The sequence below is a fragment of the Leuciscus leuciscus genome (assembly GCF_965113295.1).
Source record: "Leuciscus leuciscus genome assembly, chromosome: 11".
Taxonomy (NCBI): domain Eukaryota; kingdom Metazoa; phylum Chordata; class Actinopteri; order Cypriniformes; family Leuciscidae; genus Leuciscus; species Leuciscus leuciscus.
Window position 1 is genome coordinate 27,033,185 of NC_138735.1, and position 15,094 is coordinate 27,048,278.

General features: G+C 36.2%; 1 protein-coding gene across 1 annotated transcript; it reads left to right on the forward strand.

The window, feature by feature from the left end:
• Nucleotides 1–839: 839 nt before the first annotated feature.
• On the forward strand, nt 840–13,838 carry LOC309509196 (uncharacterized protein). The gene is made up of 17 exons (XM_082183783.1): nt 840–995; nt 1,725–1,831; nt 2,419–2,552; nt 3,437–3,597; nt 3,850–4,002; nt 4,092–4,551; nt 4,923–5,024; nt 6,993–7,083; nt 7,199–7,416; nt 7,493–7,735; nt 8,573–8,671; nt 8,898–9,091; nt 10,097–10,271; nt 10,367–10,523; nt 11,902–12,055; nt 12,188–12,299; nt 12,382–13,838. The coding sequence occupies exons 1-17, from the start codon at nt 981–983 to the stop codon at nt 12,579–12,581; spliced, it is 2,775 nt and encodes a 924-aa protein (XP_082039909.1). The 5' UTR covers nt 840–980; the 3' UTR covers nt 12,582–13,838.
• The last annotated feature ends 1,256 nt before the right edge of the window (nt 13,839–15,094 follow it).

Here is a 15,094-nt window from a genome sequence, read left to right on the forward strand (position 1 = left end):
ATTTTATGCATGCCTGCACACGTCAAATGATAGATACAGGTGTAAAATGAATGAACCTAACCCAACCCAATTTCTTGGAAATCACTAAAGCCAACATTTTACTCATGCAACAAATTATATCTGGTAAATTACTAAATTGATAATGACAAAAATGAATAAGACGGATGATGCTTAAATATTACTGCATGTGAAATAAATGCAGCATGTCCCAAGCTATTGTAAAATAAATTGAACAAACAACAAATTTCCTTCAATTTATGGGAACTTAATGTGTTTCAAAAACGTAAAACCAACATCAAATTTTGGTGCAGAATCATACAAATATCTAAACTGTATTTTGACGTAACCCACATTTTAGTAAAATCGTTGCAAACCCAATAAAAATGAATGGAACAATAGGCCTGGTTCATGTAAGATTAACAGTTATCTAAATTTAAAGCACATCGATCCTTGACTGACCATCTGTTCAAAAAGAAAATAAATTACTTTTTATATTAGGCTATATTATATTATATTATTATTTACTTATCATTTTATCATTTTGTTCCCAACATGGCCTTGTTGACCAAATATGACATCTGCCGGACACTAATACTTATTGCATGTCAGAAATAAAATAAACCTCATAGCAAAATGGAAATTAGTTGCTTTAGTAGACAAACGATAACTGTGTTTCGTTAACAGAGCGTGTGAATGATTTATGTTTGTGAGCTTCACTCTGGGTAGAGACGCGCCTGCTCCTTTAACACATTCAGACGAGCTGTGATTGACAGGTGCAGGCTGCAGCTACAGTGGGGGCGGTCCTTAAGAGGCGTTTCCGAATGTCAGTCATCCAATCAGCATTTAGCGTACAGTCAGGACGGAAAAAACCCCGTGACGTAAGCGGTCACCATTCTTCTGTGCGGACAACCAGTAAACACCGTCTGCAAAGTGACAACAAACCGCAATATCGAGTATTTTTGAGGATATTGAATACAGTTATGGACTCCACATCGGTAAGCGGAAACTATGGTTAATGTGAATCGGCAATGTTTTTGTAAAGCTTATTGCATTGCTATATTAGCTTGTCCGACATGGATGATAAAACATAATAAACTGTGATAAGTACATTAGTTTCAATAGAACAGCATCAAGTACAACCTTTTATTATAGTCTCGTTCAGCTTTTAGCTATACAGTCATTATTACTGTAACTCTATAAGATTACAAGGAAATGAAAAGTAGGCCTAGGTCTGCGAGGAAAGCCTCTTGAGACCTTTATTGAAACATTGAAAACAATATGCATGCACGTGCATGGCCTTCTCAAATATATATAGATTAAGGACAAATGCAATCAAATAATATAAACATTTCTCATTTTTAAGTGTTCTTCAAGTAGCTAAAACTAAGTCGACACACACAGTCGAATATTTAAATGCACAATAACTGTTCTGTTAAGCGTTGCGTAGTGTAATAATATTTGTTGTTATGAAGAAAGCTTCTTGCTTTCAGAGTACAGTAGCTTAATAAATCAATCGTATATAAATAGCATTTTACGTTGCCTCAAACTGTGTCATGATATCAAACTATAAGAGGTAAAGTCCACTGTGATATATCTGTGGTGATGACAGCATTAGTACCGTGTGCATGATCAATGCTATGAGATTATGAAGTGTTCGTGTTTGTTCTCTGCATGAATAAAGAATACCTTTGCAATGGAGTTCATAATGTTTTCTTGTTATCTAGACCATAGGGGGGTTCATCAGCACTCTCACTGAGATGGGCTTCAGTGAGGACCAGATACAGGCAGCGATGCAGGCAGGATTCTTCTCTGTATCAGAAGCGGCTGAATGGTAAATGTTTTTCAGGATGTCATTTTATATTCCAGAATAGTGAAATAGGTTTAATTGGTTATTGTATCCCCAAAAAAAGAATGTGCTTAATAGCTTTCTTTTAATATGTAGTAGTAGTCAAAGGTTAAAGGGATACTCCACTTTAAAATGAAAATTCTGTCATCATATACTCACCCTCATGTTGTTTCAATCCTTTATGAATTTCTTTCTTCTGCTGAACAGAAAAGAAGATATTTAGAAGAATGTCAGTTACCACACAGTTTCTGGTCTCATTGACTTCCATAGTAGGAAAAAAAAATATACTATGGAAGTCAATGAGACCAGAAACTGTCTGGTTACTGATATTATTCTAAATATCTTCCTGTTTAGCAGAAGAAAGAAATTCATACAGGTTTGAAACAACATGAGGGTGAGTATATGATGACAGAATTTTCATTTTAAAGTGGAGTATCCCTTTAAATGCTCACCTGTCTGGTTATATTCAGTGGCTTTAAGGAATATTGGAAGTGTTATTAGACGGCATTGTGTTTGGTTATTAAGCAAAAGCTTCACCAGCCCTCTCAATTATTCTCACATTTGCTCTGAAGGCTTTTGCAAGGTGGGAGTCCACGACATAAACTAGTAAAGCAGCCTTCAGGTCCTGTAGAAACACCGTTTTCTGCATTCAACCCTCCCAAAGATGCTCTTTGCTACAACAACAACTCACAGTCTGAAGCAACAGGTAAACAAACAGCTGTTTGTTCATTTACTCATTTGTATGACAAACGGACTTCTTTCACAAGAGGGTTAAGATTCTGCTGGGAAGGAAAATGTGATTTAATGGATTTTTAAAATTTAATTTATGTAATCTTAAAAAGATATGTAAATGTTTGTTCATATATAACAAACATTTATAATATACTATATATATTACACTACACATGTACTATTATCTTCACGATCCTTCAGAAATGAATTTGATGCTCAAGAAACATTTACTATTATTATTATTATTATTCTATAATTTATATTTTTGTGGCAACCCTTATACATTTTTTCCCGTATTTTTGGATGAATAGAAAGTTCAGAAGAACTGCATTTATTTTTTTACAATTTAAAAGTATTTACTGCTACTTGATATGCTATGCTATGTTCATCTCCAAAATATTTGTATATCTGATACATCTAAAATATATGCTAGAAACGGCTCTTTTAGAGCTCTTTTATAAAAATAAATTTCAAAATTCTTATCCATTAATCATGAAAGATTGAAAAAGTCATGGAAAAGGTGTGGGAAACCTGTTTTCTTGTTCTGATTGGGGAAAATGCTATTCAAATATAAAGCTTTTGTGGGGTTTTAACTATACGCTAAATAAAAATAAATGTATAAAAGTCAAAATACTTGAGACAAATTGTAAATGTTCTCCTCAGAACAGACTTCTTTCGCAAGAGGGTTAAGATTCTGCTGGGAAGGAAATTGTGATTTACTGTGTAAATAAACTGTGACTCACAGGTCATGTGATTTTGTGCATAGTGCGCAGCAGATCATTAGCAGACGTTAATGCAGGTTTCTGAAATGTTATGCAATGCAGAGGAATGCATAATCAAGCTTTTTTCTGCTTTTAGGTCCTTCTTTAGTCTTGGCACCTCCTTCCGCAAACACTCCCGGAGCAAAAGAGCATCCACCCCTGGAAACACGGATCAAGCAGGATAAGAGTAATTTCCACGAGCAGCAGAGACAACGAGTGGCCCAAGAGGCACAGCTAGAGAAGAGACAAAAGAAGCAGGTGAATAATTTTTTTTTACAATAAAACTCCATAAACAAGGGTTAGTTCACCCAAAAATGTATTTAAATAATTATATATATGTTTTAATATATCAAATATAGATATAATACCATAAAGAAGTCCCCATAGGAAAACAACCTCAAGCAACCAAGAGCATCTTAGTGCTATCTGTGCTCCATCTGCTCTTACATTTTCTTGCTCTACAAGGTCATTTTTGGTTCCCAGTGCAGTAACAGTTTGTCCTCTGATCAGGAGCGTGAGTTGGTATTGAAGAGGATAGCAGAGGACCGGCGCAGTCAGCAGGAAAAGGCCCAAACTGAAGCCACAGCCGAGACCTCTCCATCCAGTGGGCAGAGACTGGGTGGACGTGTGGAGACGAGCGTGGACAACCACTGCATCCTCATGGTGCGAGATTACTTGTGTTTTTCAACTGCTGTCAGTGGTATTTAGTATGATATTTTTTCTGAAATGTTTGTACTTGTTTCGTGTTATAGATCCGTCTCCCTTCTGGGGAATCAATGCGTGAGCGTTTCCCTGCAGACACTCCCTTAAGTCACGTCGTCGAGTACATTTCCGGTCGTCACCCTTCACTACCCGCCTTCTCCCTCCTGCAAGGGTTCCCTCGCAAGCGCTTCGGTGAAACTGAGCTAACCTGCTCCCTCCGGTCTCTGGGACTGACCCCCAACGCTGCACTTTGCATACAGACCACGCCACCTGAGACGCCTCAGGACCCGCCCAGTCCAGCGTCCGGATTGGCTGTTGTAGGACCGCCGGAGGTGGAGCCACAGGAAGAGCCGATGGCACCGCTCAATGAGCCACCACAAGTGGAGGCCGAAGCTTTAGAGGAACTGGACGTGCCGCCACCACTGCCCCATCAGCTGTGGGAGGAAGCAGTGGGGTATGCTGGGATTCCTGGGGTCGAACCTCCACTGTCAGGACCCTCTCACTTCTGGGGTAAGATTTACTTTACTTTAACTCATTTGTGAATGCACCACGCAGTGTTATTTTAGTATTATTTATATACTATTCAAATTCTCATTGAAATATTTTTATTTTTTCAGTTTTTGTTTTAATTTTAGTTTAATATTTAGTGCTTTTATGAGTTTTTGTCTTTTTTTTTATTAATTTTTTATAGTATAATTTATTAACAGAAATCAACAAAAATGTTTTTAATAGTTTTAGTTTTCCAATCAAAGCACTCACTGCTTGAATCTACTAAAATGATTTGTGCAGACCTTTTTAACATTTGAATAGTTATAGTTGATAATAATAACCCTGCCTTACACAAATATCCTGTAATTAGATATTTTCATCCGATCCGATAGGACGAGGCCAGAAACTGGTGCAAGGTGATGCAGAAGAAGAGGAACATTTAGAAAATGATGAGCAACCAGAAGAAGAAGTTGTCCCTCCATTTCATCTCAACGGTATATAATGGTTGTTCTGGGTGGTTTCTTGATGGTTTTGCCCAGGTAAAAAAAAGAGTCCAAAGTCTCTATGACATACTGGTCTTTAGGTATGGTTTGAGTTTCCCCTGTAAATCTATGAGATTTTTCCAACTTTTATATTGTTTGATTGCTTAGAATAAGTCTGATCGCTTAGAAAAGTTATAGCCGCATCATTTTGAGGTACTATTTATGTTTGTAGCACGTTGCAGGATGAGTCAGGTGCCGAAGCTAAATACTAATGATTTGGGGTTTGTTCAAGTATGAGAATTAATAATAATAATAGTGACGGCTTGCAATGTGAGTAGTTAATAAAACATGTGAAAAGTCGTTTCCCACTAATTGAGTCATTAACAATTAGCATTGGCTTGATTACAGTCAACTCTGCTTTGGATGAAACTCCACAAACCATCAAAGATAAAACTAGCACTTTAAGCCACAATCAAAGGGAATTCCTTATGAGGCCGTAAACCAAAGATGTTGATATGAACGGGCTAAAAAAAAAGCCATGCACGCTGCTTTTTGGACTCCAATGAAGCAGAAAAGGCCGTAATCTCTCAACTGAAACAGAAGGAGGACAGGAATGGTAATGAATGGACAGTCTGCCAACATTTCTCTAATCACAAAGACTCCTTCAAAACATCCAAAGAACTGGCTTTATCAGCTCTCATTGAAGGTCACCGTTTATGATTCTGCCAAAGCTTAGTTGATGAAAAATGGAAGTACCCTGTGGAAGTCCATATTGGGTAAGGTGAATGCCCTTACTTGTCCTAGTTTAGACCCGGTTATGAGTAAAACCCATTCACCTCGTTCAAATAATGAAAAACGCAACAATTAAGCGAGCCAGTTCTCATGTGTTAGAACTGCTTATCCTCTTTAATTTGGGGGATTTCAGACACGCTGGGAGAGAAGGCAGGTTTGGACATCGTTTTGAGATGCTGTGAAGTCGACAGGAGATCATATGTTCATTTGTACACGAGAGACACGGGAATTAATTGCAGCTGGATTGGTTTAGCGGGCCGGCCTGTGAACATGCTAATATACGGTAATTAGCTTAATATGCGGTTCCTTCCAGTGCAACTCTTGTGATATTGAGGGTGTGTAATTGAATGCTTGCTTAATTTGGTAGTAACAAGGTGCAATTTAAATTTAATTTGTTTACTTGATGTGCTTATGGGTCGTACAAGTAAGTAATTGTAAATAGTTTTTTTTAAAGATACATCAACATAGTCATGAAAGACATGGAAATATTTGTTGTTTTTTTATTAGTTTTTTCATTGTGATTTCCAGGATTGGAATAATTATTGAAATGAATACAATCCTTAAAAGTAATGGATTTTTAAATTTTAATTTATGTAATCTTTAAAAGATATGTAAATATTTGTTCATATATAACAAACATTTATCATATACAATATATATTACACTATACATGTACTATTATCTTCATGATCCTTCAGAAATTAATTTGATGCTCAAGAAACATTTATTATTATTATTATTATTATTATTATTCTATAATTTATATTTTTGTGGCAACCCTGATAAATTTTTTCAGTATTTTTGGATGAATAAAAAGTTCAAAAGAACTGCATTTATTTGATTTAATTTTTTTTAACAATTTAAAAGTATTTACTGCTACTTGATATGCTATGTTATGTTCATCTCCAAAATATTTGTATATCTGATACATCTAAAATACATGCAAGAAACTGCTCTTTTAGAGTTCTTTTATAAAAATACATTTCAAAATTCTTATCCATTAATCATGAAAGATTGAAAAAGTCATGGAAAAGGTGTGGGAAACCTGTTTTCTTGTTCTGATTGGGGAAAATGCTATTCAAATATAAAGCTTTTGTGGGGTTTTAACCATACGCTAAATAAAAATAAATGTATAAAACTCAAAATACTTGATACAAATTGTAAATGTTTTCCTCCTCGCTCTGGCAGGAATGCCACAGTTGCCCTTCTTCCTGGAGAACAGGGCAAGAGGAGGACTTGGGCCGAGACATCACTGGCCGGAGCAGGGCAACAGACTCCGGTAGGACATGTGATAGATAAGAGCTTCATAAAAAGACCACAATTCAGTATGCAAATATGTGCTTTGTCCTTAAAGATGAAGTCTGTGATTCAGTGTAATTGGTTGTGTGTTGAAGGGAGGCGGAGCCTGAAGTCCCAGCAGACCCTGAGGAAGCCCGTGCGTTGCGTGGAGCTGCGGGTCAAGCAGCGGTCGAGCGTCTACAGAGAGCCGCCCATCACGACGAGCAGCATTCCCCACATGGGCAGCCCTCACCCCCCAAAAAAGCCTTCAAGACCCCCCGCGTGCCCTCTCTCTGCTCCATGGCCACCAGGGCCACCGTTTCCCTCATGACAGGTCAGAAAGACACCAACTAGTGTTGTTTACTAATCACATGAGTTCTTAAGACAAGCCGTTAATCTTGCTCTCTCAGCTCCCAGCATGCAGTACAGCAGTAGCCTGGCGTGTCTGACCCCAGAGCTGGCCGAACTCTTGTTGGCTCACATGGCACGTGAGCGTTCACTCCGACCACGTACACTAGAGCTGTTCTTCGGATGCCCGCTGCAGAGGTTTGTCCTAAACTGCTACCCGTACACCACCAACGAGCTTCTGCGGCAACTGAGGGCGTTTTCCTGTCTCAAACATCTCAGCTTTGTCAACTCTCCACTTATCACAGGTGTGTGAGAATCTCACTAAAAAGAAATGGCCAGACCCTAAAAATCTAAAGAATTTTTTTTTTTATTATTATTATTATGGTTTTGCAATTTTTATTTCATTAAGAATTTTTACATTATGTTGAATGGTAATGTGTGTGTGTGTGTGTGTGTATATATATATATATATATATGTATGTGTTTGTGTGTGTGTGTGTATATATATATATATATATATATATACACACAAATATTTATATCATTTTTAAAGATAGATTATCAAACATATCATTAAAATATCTTTATAACATAATAAAATTATAAATACTACATTTAATGTGAATAAATATTTATTAGTAATAATACTAATACAAATTCTAATGCTAATCTAATAGAAATACTATTCTAATAAAACATTTTTACTAATATACCATGTTGTTATTGGTAATTGATCATTATTTTTAATAACTTGTAATATGAATAAAGCACAATTTAAAATAAATTGTACTACAGTCATCGTATTTGTTGTAAAGAAATGTCTGAACAACATGATATTCATTACTATAAACATATGGTGACTTTCTGTAACAAAGTCATGAGATTTTTTTTGCATTATGGTAATGAGTATTTAGGGGTTAATGTGCTTAATTGTCAGAACCATAATAAAAACAATAATGTAAAAAAAATCTTTAATGATCCTAAAGTTGGCTTCATTTTCTTTAACCAAAATTGAGGGGGTGAAATATGACCAAATATGGCATTTCTCTCTTAGAAAAGTTCTATATGACAATTTTTTTTAATTCATCAGTGTATTGAATTGCTTGTAAAATTATTCCTCTTTTTTCTTTTTCACATTGCAGATGCCGGTCTTTCTGTTTTGTCCAACCTCTCAAAACTGCAGCATCTCAACCTGTCGTCCTGTAACAAACTAACAGACAGCTGCATGCAGCATATCACAGGTGAGACGGTATGCCGCTTTGAATGAGCACCCTTCTGAAACCTAAAATGACAAATGGGACACCCTACTGTCTTATGGACTTATCAGACACACTCATACGGCGGCCATTGTAAGTCCACAAGACCGCAAGTGCACATGAAGTGTGGTATTTTGGGACAGGGCCTTGCTGTAGCATCTATAAGAGATCCTCATGTAGAAATGCGTGCTCTCGTTCTGTCTGATCTCAGGACTCCGCAGTCTGACGTTCCTGGCTCTGGACCAGACCAAAGTAAGCGATGCAGGTCTGCTGATGTATCTGCAGTCAGGTTCCTCTGCGCTGTGTCAGCTCAGCCTGAATCAGACGGCCATCACGGAGAGCACACTGAGAGCGCTGCCCTCATGCGTGCCACAACTGCGAATGCTCAGTATTAAACACACCAAGGTAATCTACACACATGTCCTAATATTTTTTATTTTTATATATAAATAAAGAGGTTGCAGTTTTAATCTTAGAGTTTGTTTTGGGTTTTACATGCCTTTTATGGACAGGATTATCTAAAAATAGACTAAATCACAATAATAGACTAATAATAGACTGTTGCTGCAGTCTCTGTGAAAAGTATTCAAAAGAAGAAAAAATAGTACCCAATGTGTATATACTAGGATTTATGAATTTCTGTCTATCCAAAAGTATAGATTATTTTACAAGAAATAAGTGACATATTTTATATTTATCTGATCTGTTGATTAACGTCTAAAATATATACCATCCCTTTCACATAAATAAACTTTTGATGTTAATGTTGATGTTAATATATTATTTACACACACACTACCGTTCAAAAGTTTGGGGTCGGTAAGATTTTTTAAATGTTTTGGAAAGAAGCCTCTTCTGCTTAACAAAGCTGCAATTATTTGATCAAAAATACAGTAAAAACATTAATATTGTGAGATAATATCACAATTTAAAATAACTGTATAAATGACTTTAAATATGTTCAAATGTAATTTATTCCTGTGATCAAAGCTGAATTTTCAGTGTCACATGATCCTTCGGAAATCATTCTAATATGCTGATTTGCTGCTCAAGAAACTATTATTTTTATCATCAATGTTTAAAACACTTGAGCTGATAAATATTTTTGTGGGAACCGTAATACATTTTTTCAGGGTTCTTGAGTTTTCTTTTTTGCAATAATGTTAAACTTTCACTTTTGATCAATTTAATGCATGCTTACTAAATAAAAGTATATATACATTTCTTGAGAGAAAAAAAATCTTACTGACCCCAACCGTTGGAACTATAGTGTAAATATACACTGTATACTGTGTTTGTTTCTCCAAACAAGCCTAAATTAAAGCCGTTACAGGGCTTGTTTTTAAGGCTTATTTTGGACCTCACTATATGTTTCCCCTATATTTAGCTTTTGTCTCTTTTTGCCTTCAGGTGAGTGATGTGTCTGCACTCGCAGAGCTCCGAAACCTGCAGACGCTTCACCTGGACGGCACAGGTGTACGGGAAAATTCTCTCCAGTGCCTAGCGACCCACCCTAGCCTATCAGCTCTTAGCCTGGCTGGCATACCTGTCACAGATGGAAACCACGCGCTGGAGATCATTTCAGGTGCAGACAAATGGAATTTTATTTCAGTCCAGAATGCAAGTTGTTTAGTCCTGCATGGGGCTTTAGTGTCTACATTGTTTGATTCCTCTGTGCAGGCCTGAGGCTCACCCAGCTCACCCTTCCTGGCAGACACTGTGTGACGGACGCTGGACTTTCATTTCTCTCCAGACAGACTTTGCTCTTAGAGCTCGACCTGACCGACTACACTCAGCTCACCGACCACGGCATTGCGCAGCTTGCCAACATGAACAGGTAGAGCTTTAAGCAAAGCCATGAGTCCAAAGATGTCTAAGTAGGAGATCAAAAGACGAAAGCAGCCCTTGTTCTGGTTTAATTTGGTGTAATGCAAACTTGCAAATCTGGTAATGCTGAAATGAATGTGCAAATTAGCCCCGCCTCCACTCACTCACACTAGCTCGGACATCCACTCGCTGACGATCACACGTTGACCTGATTGGTTACTAGGTAGTTCACGACGTGAGAAACGGCAGCGATTTCAAACCGCGTCGTTGGTTCACTGCAGTTTTAAGGAGAAAATACTCAGCAATGGTGTTGACTTGTGAATTTGCACATGGTTTGTCTTAAAGCATATTAAAAACACCACATAGACATATAAACAACATTAAAAACTTGATTTTCACCACAGGGGGACTTTAAAGGGATAGTTCACGCAAACTTTTTTATTCTGTCATCACTTACTCACCAACATGTTGTTCCAAACCTGTATGAGTTTCTTTCTTCTGTTGAACACAAAAGATATTTTGAAGAATGTTGGTAACCAGAGAGTTGTTGGACCCCATTGACTTCCAAAGCATTTTTTATCCTACTATGGAAGTCAATAGCTACCGTCAAATGTTTGATTACCAACATTCTTGAAAATATCTTCTTTTATGTTCAACAGAAGAAACAAACTCATACAGGTTTGGAACAACTTGAGGTTGAGTAAATCATTTTTGGGTGAACTATCCCTCTAAGCCTCTAGGTGTGGCAAAAAGTTAGTTTTAGGCCCTGGTGGTAGTCCATTTCATAAGGGTCCTGAAAGTCCTGGAAATATTAGAAAATTTCAAAAGTGTGATTTCCAGGCATGGAAAAGTCATGGAAATACATCTAATCTAATTGTGATTGGCTCTTTCTTCAGCTTGAATTTACTAGAATTTAAAAAATCCTTTGTTCATTCTTTATTAACAGCTGGAAAAGACATGGAAAATCATGAAGATTCGTTGTTCAGAAATTGTGGAAACTCTGATTTATGTGTAACAATCTATTCAAACCAAGAACAAATTATATATATATATATATATATATATAATAATAATAATTATTATTATTATTATTATTTTTATTTTATTTATTTTTTTTACCTTTATTGTGTTTGGAGATAAAACTCAAAAGACCAATACAAATTTTTTTCGGTATTTTGAGCAAAAACAAGTGATTATACTACAATATATTGCTATGCCTCTGCATTAAAGCAAGTGAAATTTGTATCGTCCAACAGATTGTATCCTGTAGTAAAACAACGACTAGTGCTTTTTCGTTTCGCTGTTGGTATAAATAGACCTTTTATTTGCAACTAATGTCGCTATTTCAAAGATGGTAATGAAAACCACGCCCCTTTTTTACCTGATAGGCTGAAGAAGCTGTCTCTTAGCAACACTCAAGTGAGTGACATCGGGCTGCAAGGACTGATCAGTCTAAAAGACCTCCAGGAACTGTGTCTCGACCGGACGGCCGTCACTAGCAGGGGCGTTTCAGCCTTGATCACACACTTACCACATCTGCAGGTACAGGATTTAAATATGAAAAATTCTTTTGGATGCATTTAAATTGATCAAAAGTGACAGTAAAGAAAATTCAAAACATTTATAATATTTTTTTATGCATTTAGAAATTCAACTTCCATGTTGTTTTTGTAGGTGATGGGTTTGGCCAGTACACAGGTTGGCGATACAGTGATCAGACAAGGTCTAGTTCACTGTCCACAGCTGCTGAAACTCAACCTCAGCAGAACCAGAATCACAGATCACGGTACGTTGCATATTGGTACCCCCTCCAAAATCATGTTCTAGTATAAAGAAACACCTCTAACATCATGTGTTTAATATCTCAGGTCTGAAGTTCCTGTGTCGTATGCAGTTGAGTCAAGTGAACCTGGACGGCACAGGTGTGACTCTCGTTGGCATTGCCAACCTGATCTCCGCCTGCCCTCAACTGACCAGCGTACGAGCCAGCCAAACCCGCGCCATACCCCCAGACCAGCAGTCTGACGACGACGATTACGATAACGGCAGCAACCCCACGCGATCCTAGTTTAATGTTTGTTAGTGCCCTTCAGCTGTTTCTCAATGGAAAGAGTATTCAGAGCTTCCTTTTTCCATAAAGTAGCACTACAATCTCACTTGGGTTCGACAATCAAGTTGATTTTGTTTTTGTCAAGTTTTTTTTTTTTTTCAAATGTGGTTACACAACTTGTTAGTGTTATGAACAAAAAGTTCATATTTAGTCTGCGTCTTGTCTGTAAAAGGAACTTTAAATGTGCCATGATATGCACACTTCAAATTTCTATTTTCTGTGGACATTTTGCATTTTTTGTAAAATAAAGTGAATGAAATATCATTAAAAAATATTGACCACTTGTAATACAGTGCAAAAATGCATTATGAGGTATACGGCGGTATTATAATTTAGTAACGATGATGCTCAAATATTGATAATCAACATTATGCATGACAAATGTAGAAGTATCCTAATCTTTTACATTGAGGATTCATGCATGACCACAATACTATTTTTATTTTCTAAAAATGAATGACACTTAAGATTTATGTTGGATAAGTGGATTGAAGTGGAAAGTCATTTTAGACTCGGTTGCAGTGAAAGTGCATTTAAAGGTACAGTAAGCGATTTCTGAGAAATGCTGTTGATATTTAAAAATCTCGATAGCCCCGCCCCCAAATTCACCAACACGCTATGCAACACAGGCACCTCCCCCCTAACGAATGGACACGCCCCCTACTGCTGATTGGCTAATAGTGTTTTAGTGCTCAGTCCGATCCACTCTCAACAGTTTCTCAGAAATCGCTTACTGTACCTTTAAGTTTTTTTTTAGTTAAGAAATTACATGCCAAAGTCTGTCATGTTACTGAATCTAGCAGAAGTTTCATTCCGGATCTTACATGCATATGCATGTTGGACTTATTAGTTTATTAGCATATCTTTAAAATAGAAAACTAAAATATTTATTAGTCTAGTGGCATTAACTGGATCCAGGTTTACACTAACATACTGTACATCTGTCTTTAACTTGCACAGTTTTGAAATGCTACCGATAAAATTATAAAGCGAATAGTGAAAAACAAAACAAATGGAAGAGCATCATCACAGGCGTATCGAAGCATTGGCGTTCGACTGTTTCTGTATGCATTTGTGTTGTACCTTTATGCGTTTGAATGCAATAACATTTGAAAATATGAAAACAAAGATCTCAATTATATCTGGAGGTCTAAAAGGTCTATGTATTAAAGAAACATTGTCAAGTTCTAAATTATAAACATACCTTTAATGCTTGATGCTGTTCTGTCTTGACGTGATGCGAGGGTTTGTTTGTCGAAAACCGTCAAAAGCATTCTTGTTTTTAACAGTTGTCTAGTCTGAATTGAAATGGAAATAGACACAAAACCCTGGTTTTTACATTCAGAACTCAGGAGCCAGTCAATGGTGCATCATAAACATAGTAGCGTCTTTTTCATGTTTATTTAAAATGCTGACATTAACACAGTGAATGCTGTTTGATGTTTTAGAAAAAGTTAGTTCTGTACATCCTGTATAGGTAACGTAGTGATGTGCAAGTATGCAAACATTTAACAACAATCCATTAGGGAAGCAACTAACAAATTCCCAGAATACCACTTCTGATGTGTGTGTGTGCGACAGATCGTGTGATGCATGTACAGGTCATGCATTCATTCTGCTCCACATAGTTTGAAGTCTACATTGTACAGTTTATTTTACAGGCAACTAGGATGGTTCACAGCATTAATAAAAAATACATTTTGAAATGGTTTATTTAACCTTTTCATTTCATTTTATGGCAACCCTATATATACAGTACAGGCCAAAAGTTTGGACACATTACTATTTTTAATGTTTTTGAAAGAAGTTTCTTCTGCTCATCAAGCCTGCATTTATTTGATCAAAAATACAGAAAAAAAGTAATATTGTGATATATTATTACAATTTAAAATAATTGGTTTTCAATTTATTATACTTTAAATTATCATTTATTTCTGTGATGCAAAGCTGAATTTTCAGGATCATTACTCCAGTCTTCAGTGTCACATGTGACATCCAGTCTATCACATGATCCTTTAGAAATCATTCTAATATGATGATTCATTATCAAAGTTGGAATCAGTTCTGCTGCTTAATATTTTTTCATAACCTGTGATACTTTTTTAGGATACTTTGATGAATAAAAAAAAAAAGAAGAAGCAAATATTTTCAAAATAGAAATCTTTTGTAACAACAATATACACTACTGGTGTATACACAAAAAAAAATTCTTTCTTTTTTTTAAATAAATCAATACTTTTATTCAGCAAGGATGTGTTAAATTGATTTTTTTTTAAAAGTGATATTAAAGAAGATTTATATTATTAGAAAATATATTTTTATTTTGAATAAATGCAGTTCTTTTTAACCTTTTATTCATCAAATATATTAGTCAGCAGAACTGTTTCCAACACTCATAATAAATCTGAATATTAGAATGATTTCTAAAGGATCATGTGATAGACTGGATGTCACATGTGACACTGAAGACT

What these genes read in the sequence shown, in the direction of transcription:
- LOC309509196 (XM_082183783.1), top strand. An exon ending in GAGCAGGGCAACAGACTCCG is followed by an intron (nt 7,084 to 7,198) that starts GTAGGACATGTG and finishes TGTGTGTTGAAG; the next exon opens with GGAGGCGGAGCCTGAAGTCC. An exon ending in CACCGTTTCCCTCATGACAG is followed by an intron (nt 7,417 to 7,492) that starts GTCAGAAAGACA and finishes TTGCTCTCTCAG; the next exon opens with CTCCCAGCATGCAGTACAGC.